We start from the raw sequence: 7,263 nt of genomic DNA, 5'->3' as shown, positions 1-7,263 counted from the left end.
GTTGCAGGCACCCCTTCTGCTCCTTGGCATGGGCGAAGGAGAAGGGGGAGACTTAAACTGTGTGTTCTGGTGCCAAAGTAGCTAGGGCTGAGCTTGCTGATAACTGCAGGGAGAAAAGACAACTGGACTCTAGGGGGAAAAAGCAGAGGGTGCTGCAGCTAAAAAGAGAAGGACTGGGAATGGCTAAGGAGCTCTCAATGTCTTGCTGCGTGCGAGGCTACTAGGGTACAGCCTCCGAGAAGAGTCAGCAGCGGGAACCTGAGCCAGCATGGTGGGGAGGCTGTGACGGTGCCAAGAGCTGCAGGGGAATGGAGTGGCACTGAGGGAAAAGGTGTGAGCTGCTGTGGTTGGGGTGAGCTGGCAGAGACCTTTCCATGCCAGCCCGAGTTCTCCCTGTGCCCTGGGACAAGCTTGTCCTCTCACTCCTCATGCCAACTTCCCTGTTATGAAATGGGATGCTAATTTTAGTTCTATGGGGATCCAGAGACATTTTGCTTGGCTTCCACCAATTAAGTAGGAAAATAAAGATGCCCCGAAGGGAGGGAGAGATGCCAAGAGAGGAGGGATAAGAGGAGCCTCAGTCCCACTGTCCCTGACACACCACGACCTCTGGAGTCCTGTTTCTTCATTCCGGTTCAATATTAACCCAGCGGGGCTGTGACTCCGCTTATTCTGCTCCCTTTACATTTCCCCTGCAGCCAGGGCTGTACAGCATGGCGCACAACAAAACCAGCGTACTGAGGGGCCTGCTCTTTTCCAGCCTTCTGCAACTCACGCTGAGCCATGCCGGAGGTAAGACTCAATGGCATAGGGAGAAAGGCAGTACCAGTGGGTGACAGAAGGAAAAAAGATGGGGTTATTTCTTTCCAGGGGTAAAGCCGGTGGCAGGTTTTCTCAGTAAGGCAGGAGGAGCTTCTAAAAGCTTGAAGCTGGGAGTGAAAGGGTGCCAAGAGTGGAGTGAGCACAGGGCTTTCCTGCACAGGAGGATGCAGCAGCATCCAGCAGCTGGCAGGGACAGCTGGTGACAACAGATCAGTGGATTTTGTGGGTCAGTTGGGAGATGGTGGGGAAGGGGAATGTGGCTCAGCCCAGAACCTTGTGTAGCACAACTGTGGGCTTTTTTGGGCTAGAGTTCCTCAGGTGACCTGGGTGGCTGCAATTCTCCATTGCCTCCCCAGCTGTCCCTTATCTAAACTTTAGGTCATACGCAGTATGCAGCCTGCCTGCTCATTGCTCCTTTTCTCTTATCAGAGCCTCTACTTCATCCATCTTTTCCTAATATGAGGCTAGGTCGTCTCTGGCCCACTGCTTTGTGGGGGAAGACCTGTCTACAGGTCTCAAATCAGGGTATTTGAACATGAAGATGGAACCAAGCTGTGCCTATCACAGTGGTCTGAGGTTGGCAAGGCAGAAATACCGTGGCTGGCAGGGAGCAGTAGCAGGCTCCATGCAAACAAGCCTCTACCTAACTGCAAATGAGCAGAGCAGCTTTGCCAAGGATAGCAGAGGATTTGTGTCACTGCTGTTGCCCAAGTGATGCCAGCCCTGACAGATGAGTTATAGAGAGCCTGCTCTGATCATCAGGTGGGGACCTGACAGGGCTTCTCCTCTCTGCACTGGGGGAGGCTGGGCTGTGGGATCATCACGTCAGCTGTGTGGGATTTTTTGGAAACTGCAAGGGGAGACAAAGGGTCCCTCCTGCTGTGAGCACCCCTTTGACTGGCAGTGTTCTGACCTGGTAGTTTTCCTGGAAAAGGGGCAGGCACTGTCACTGCTCAAACGCCCACGACGTGCCAACAAGGGATTTCTGGAAGAGATGCTTAAGGGAAACCTGGAGCGAGAGTGCCTGGAGGAGACGTGCAATTATGAGGAGGCTTTTGAAGCCCTTGAATCCACCGTTCAGACGGTACGTACAGGGGACGTGGGTGGTCCCAAGAAACCTATAGTGAGAGACCAGCAGGTTGCACGCACAGTGAGGGGCTGGGGTTGTAAGACTCAGTTCTGTGGTACAAAGATGAGGCTGATGTGTATGTGCCCCAAGGAGAGCCCAGGCTTCCTTAGGGACTTTCCCTCCTGGAGCCATTCCAGGGAATGCAGCTCAAAGCTCAGGTTCTTCTTCCCTCCCTCTCTATTTTAAGCATGAAGCGAAAAGGAGAGAGTCTTCCCTCAAGCACCAGTCCTGAATCGCATCTTCCACTAGTTCAGCATGGTGCCACGCACATTCAAACTGTCACAGCCCCAGACACTCACAGAAGAGCTGGCTTAGCAACCAAACAGAGTGCAGGTGCCTCAAGCTCCTTTCAGCTGAAGCTTTGACGCAGCCCATCCCTTTTTCTGGCTTCCAGACTCACTCACTCTGCTAAATTTGTTCTGCATCCTTTTGGGATTTGCTCCTAGCCCCAAGGCCAGTATCCATGCTGAACTCCACTCCCAGGAATACAACAGTAAACAGATGAACAGTTAGGAGTCTAAGCCAGCAAGACACAACCTCTGTGGAGTATTTCTAAAGCCATCACCCTCAGGCTGCACAGCAGAGATGTAGGTCCAAATCACTGAGCAATACCTGCATGTGATCTGTGGCCTTAGAAGTTCTAGGTTCAGCTCCTTGGACTTCTGCACTGTAGCCCAGGCTCTGCTTCCTCTGCAGGTTGATGAAGGCTGTAAGCATCTTTGGTCTTTTTAGAAACAACAGTACTCTCTTGATTCCTGAGTGTGATGAGTGGGAATGTGGGTTTATATCATATTTTTTGCTTTGTTGGACTCTGTAGTAATTGATATCAACAGAGCTAGGTTAGTCTGTTCCATTTGTTGTGACGGGGCATTCTCCTACTGGTTTGAATTGCAGCAGCTAAGCAAGGTCTGATGTTCTGTGTCTCTATTCTTAAATAGATAATTTTTTTTTTTTTTTTTTGTTTCAGGAGGCATTTTGGTCAAAATACCAAGGTAAGTTTCTTCAAGTTTCTCCTGCAGGTGCTCTGCTGTCCCTTAGGATGCACTGTCCCATCCTGGAGAGATGGCTCCCTACCCTCTTACAAGAGCTCACTTTCCAGGACAAAGCACTTGTGTTTTGTCCCTAGATGATAAACTGATTCAAACTATGATGCTTATTTGGATTCCTTTCATATAATGTGTTTCTTTCTTCTTATTTTGCTAGTATGTCAGGGTCTCAGAAATTCCAGGTCAGTTCTGGATGCTTGTCTAGAAGGTAAGAAACTCATGTTGACCTCAATCTCCCAGATACAGTGAGTGCCAGGAACTTGCTTCCTGCAGAGTTTGCAAGGAAAAAAAAAATCTAAAGTTGGTGAAGCCGTCTGATTAGAAAGAAAAATAGCAGGAGGGGAGTTTGAAATTCCTTTCTTCCTCTTTATTTCCCCACTAACCATTTCACAAACAGCCTAACTCCCCCACTGAAACAGCACGGGGTAGATACCCTTCTCGTGACACAGTCAGGCATCCCCAAGCCCAGCCTCTCAGAAGGGCTCTGACCTGTGCCTACAGCCAAAGCAAAGCACAGAGCCTCAGGGTGAGCTCCCTCTGATGAGGCAGAGGGAGCTTCAGCTGTGTGCTCTTCCCACCCCATGAAGAGAATGCCTGTGCTTGTGCAGGCTCACACATGCAGCAGAAGTTTATTAAAGGGATTTGTGGGATGGTACCTCTGACCTTGAAAAAATGCAATGTCCATTTCCCTTGGCCCTGGCTTACACCATGTTGGATTTTGACAGGTAACTGCTCTCTTGGTCTGGGCCAGAACTATCAGGGGACAATTAGCTACACCAAATCAGGGATTGAATGTCAAATGTGGACAAGCAAATACCCACATATACCTAAGTAAGTTCATCTCCCGCACACCCCTAAAGGGTTCTCCAAGGTGTCCTTCCTTCCTAGCCTAACTAGCTTTTTCTCATAGATTTAATGCCACCATTTATACAAACCTCATTGAGAACTACTGCAGGAACCCAGACAACAACTCAGAAGGCCCATGGTGCTACACCCGAGACCCAACGGTGGAACGGGAGGAGTGTCCCATCCCAGTGTGTGGTATGCCTCAGCACTACACCCCAGCAAGCCCTTCACTGGCAGGGAAACTGCACCGAGACCAATACTAAATGTGTCAAGGAAGGGGAGAGAGTTAGGAGGGAGGGATCTTATATGTACAGAGGTCAGCTGGAGTAGAGGAGCTGTGTCTTAAAGGGTAAAGGAGCTGAGGAGGAAAAGTCAGTGAGTTGCCCATACATCTGCCTCAGCTAAATTCCTCTAATGTGCTGTTTTCTCAAGACTATGCTAATCTAGATCGAAACTAAATCCAGTGTCAGCAGTCCCCTAGAATCTACTACAGTTTTGCCAGTCAGGAGCACCCCAAAATCCTGGCTCAGCTGCCTCTAATTTGTGACAGCAGTGAGTCATACTGGTTTTTTTTTTGCCTGAATGACCACCTTTAGGACAAAACCACTACAGCTTGTGCTTGACTGCCTGCCTTAACGTTCACTCATACAGAAGGGTGCAGTTTAATACCCACAATCTCAAGAAAAGAGAATACGCCCTTCTCTCATCATTGCACTTGACAGGATAGAGAACCATCCCCCTACACTTATACCTTCCCACTTCTTCTCCACAATACAGAGCTGTCTCCCCTGGGGCTTGGCCTCCATCTCAGAAGTACTGGTAGAAAGCAGAGAACCTTCTCACAGCAGAAGTTTCTCTTCCAAAAGCAGAGACTAGAGGCAATGACTCTTAAAAGTGAAAGTCAGAGAGGTCAGCAACCATTTTGACCAAGGGATGTTCTGAAGTTTTAAAAATAATCACCATTGCCCTGGTCTGCAATATGGCAAACTGAAAAGAGATACTGCTCTACTTTGGGGTGATCAGGCATCTGTACTATCTCTGTTCACTAGTTTGTTTCTGACCTACAGTAGCTTACTGTTACACTTACATGTGCATGGATATGGCAGGGCTAGAAAAGCCTTGGTTTTGTGCACAGTCCCTTTGCAATCATGTTGACATGAGTCGATCTCACACAGAAGCAGCCTCACTGATTAAGGTGACTACTACTTGCTCAGTGGCTGTTGTGTCCCAGCGTGAGTAGTCAAGCAGAGGGTCTCTCTTCACATGGGGATTCCCCCAGTGCACAAGGAGAAGCACCTTGAGGTCAAGCAACTGCCACAGAACAGATTATCTGGTGCCCACTCACTCAGGAAACACTGCTTAAAGCTTGCAGCCATTAGGATACTTGCAAGAAAAACTGTGGAAAGCATGGCAGGAAGATTTTTCTTTTATCATTAGAGACATTGGCAAAAGTTAAATTTGCTATTTTAGTAGCATATCATGGTAAACGGTTCCCCCAAATATGGTCTAGTTACGCATTTGAGAAAAAGGCATTGGAGGCTCTAACACAGCAGCATTATGATGCCTGAGGCACCTACCCATCCCTTGAGTTGATTCTCAAAGATACCCCAGAAAAGAACACAAACGGTATCGTCCCTCACATCTTAGAGGCAGAGAAGTATGATGAGTAGTGCCAGCCTCACCCTACCTCCTGTTGAAAGAACCACCTCTGACACTGCAGTATTGTAGAGGGCCACCACATGCATGGGAGCATGGTGGGAACCCCCAAACATAATGGGATGCTCCATGTAACTCTGGGCTTTAGTAAAAGGGCTAACAGTATTTCTGAGTGCAAAGCTGAGGCTTAAATCACAGCTCTCTGTCTTTCCAGGTCAAGAAAGGACGACAGTTGAATTTACTCCACGGGTCATGCTATCAGCCCCGGTGGAGCCCTGTGAACAAGAGAAAGGCATGCTTTACACTGGGACCCTCTCGGTCACTGTGTCTGGAGCTAAGTGCCTGCCCTGGAACTCTGAGAAAGCCAAAGAGATGCTCCATGGAAAACACATTGACCCAGAGGTGAAGCTGCTGGAGAATTACTGTCGGAATCCCGATGGAGATGATGAGGGTGTCTGGTGTGTCACAGATGAACCACCCAACTTTGAATATTGTGATCTGCATTACTGTGGTGAGAAGCCTATATTGGTTTGGGGAGGCACACTTGTGAGGCAGTGGCAAACAAAAGCAGTATGTGCAACTAGGGTGAAGTGGTTGGCCTGGGAGGCATAGACAAGGAAGCATGTGCACCATGTATGTGGAAGTCCCGTTTGTCCAAATATCATATATACTAACCTGCCGTACATGTATAGAGCTGTTATATCTCTCAGGTGTTCTCTTCCCCCTGAAAACTCACAATGGTGGAAAAGGAGCATTAAAAAGAGCCGTGGTTTTAAAACATCATTCCTTCCTTTTCTGGGTGCAGAAAGGAACACCTACATTGCTGATAATTATGGAAACTGCAGCTAGGCCTTTTACCATGTTTGTCTTTCTGTCTCTCTCAGACAGCTTGCTAGAGGATGGGAACGAACAGTTGGAGGGAATATCAGGACGTTCTACCCGTCCTCAAGAATTCAAAACCTTCTTTGATATCAAAACTTTTGGTTCAGGCGAAGCAGGTGAGCAAAAACTCTAGATACAGCATCAATGATTTGTAGAAAGGCTGCAGCTTCTTTCCACAGGGCACGCACTGTTCCTCAGAAACACCAGCTTGCCAAAGGCTGTCAAAAGCAGGGGGAAATATTTAAATTCCTTGAAGGATGCTCAGAAGTCAATCTCCAGTTATGGTCATGGAGCTAGTAAGCACTTCCTTCCTAGGCTGTTCCAGCTTAGCATGCTGACTGCAGACAACATTTCTCCGCTGTGAATCAGGTAGAGTAACAAAGCCAGATTGCCTCTTTTTTCAGACTGTGGCACTCGTCCTTTATTTGAGAAGAAAAAAGTAAAGGATAAAAGTGAGAAGGAGCTGCTAGAGTCCTACATGGGAGGCAGAGTTGTGTATGGGGACGATGCAGAAGTTGGCAGTTCCCCCTGGTAAGCATTATCTTTGCATAGTCCTTCATGGGGAATTGTGTCTCTCTTCAGTTCAAGCAGGGGGAAGTAAAGGTGCTCTCCCATCTCAGGCAGCATGTGGGCATTATGGCTTCTAATCAAAGCTCCAAGTGGTTGTCAGGGAAAGAAACTCTCCTCGAGCCAAGTACGCAACCATCTGGGAAAGCAAGAGTGCTGGTGTGTTTCATCTTTGTCTCTTCCTCTTTCCAGCTTTGCTGGAGCAGAGAGGATGAGAAACCTCTCCAGGTGAAGGAAATAGGGCAAATGGCCTACTACATAGAATATACATGCCCAGGGAAGACTGCTAGAGAGCCAACAGGCAGTTGTCTTTGT

The 7,263-nt window shown here is 48.3% G+C and overlaps 1 protein-coding gene across 1 annotated transcript in view; it reads left to right on the top strand.

Moving 5' to 3' along the window:
* The first annotated feature begins 698 nt into the window (after window positions 1-698).
* The window catches only part of F2 (coagulation factor II (thrombin)), a 10,085-nt gene continuing 3,520 nt past the window's right edge, over window positions 699-7,263 (top strand). Inside the window, exons 1-9 of the mRNA XM_009329719.1 lie at window positions 699-792; window positions 1,743-1,906; window positions 2,919-2,943; window positions 3,155-3,205; window positions 3,723-3,828; window positions 3,908-4,038; window positions 5,714-6,010; window positions 6,384-6,497; window positions 6,786-6,912. Coding sequence (XP_009327994.1) covers window positions 714-792; window positions 1,743-1,906; window positions 2,919-2,943; window positions 3,155-3,205; window positions 3,723-3,828; window positions 3,908-4,038; window positions 5,714-6,010; window positions 6,384-6,497; window positions 6,786-6,912 — 1,094 coding nt within the window. The 5' untranslated portion in view covers window positions 699-713. The remainder of the gene's footprint in view (window positions 793-1,742; window positions 1,907-2,918; window positions 2,944-3,154; window positions 3,206-3,722; window positions 3,829-3,907; window positions 4,039-5,713; window positions 6,011-6,383; window positions 6,498-6,785; window positions 6,913-7,263) is intronic.

This window comes from Pygoscelis adeliae, unplaced genomic scaffold (assembly GCF_000699105.1).
Source record: "Pygoscelis adeliae isolate BGI_AS28 unplaced genomic scaffold, ASM69910v1 Scaffold117, whole genome shotgun sequence".
NCBI classification, from domain to species: Eukaryota; Metazoa; Chordata; class Aves; order Sphenisciformes; family Spheniscidae; genus Pygoscelis; species Pygoscelis adeliae.
The sequence above is the reverse complement of the archived record's forward strand: the minus strand, read 5'-3'. Positions and strand labels throughout refer to the sequence as shown.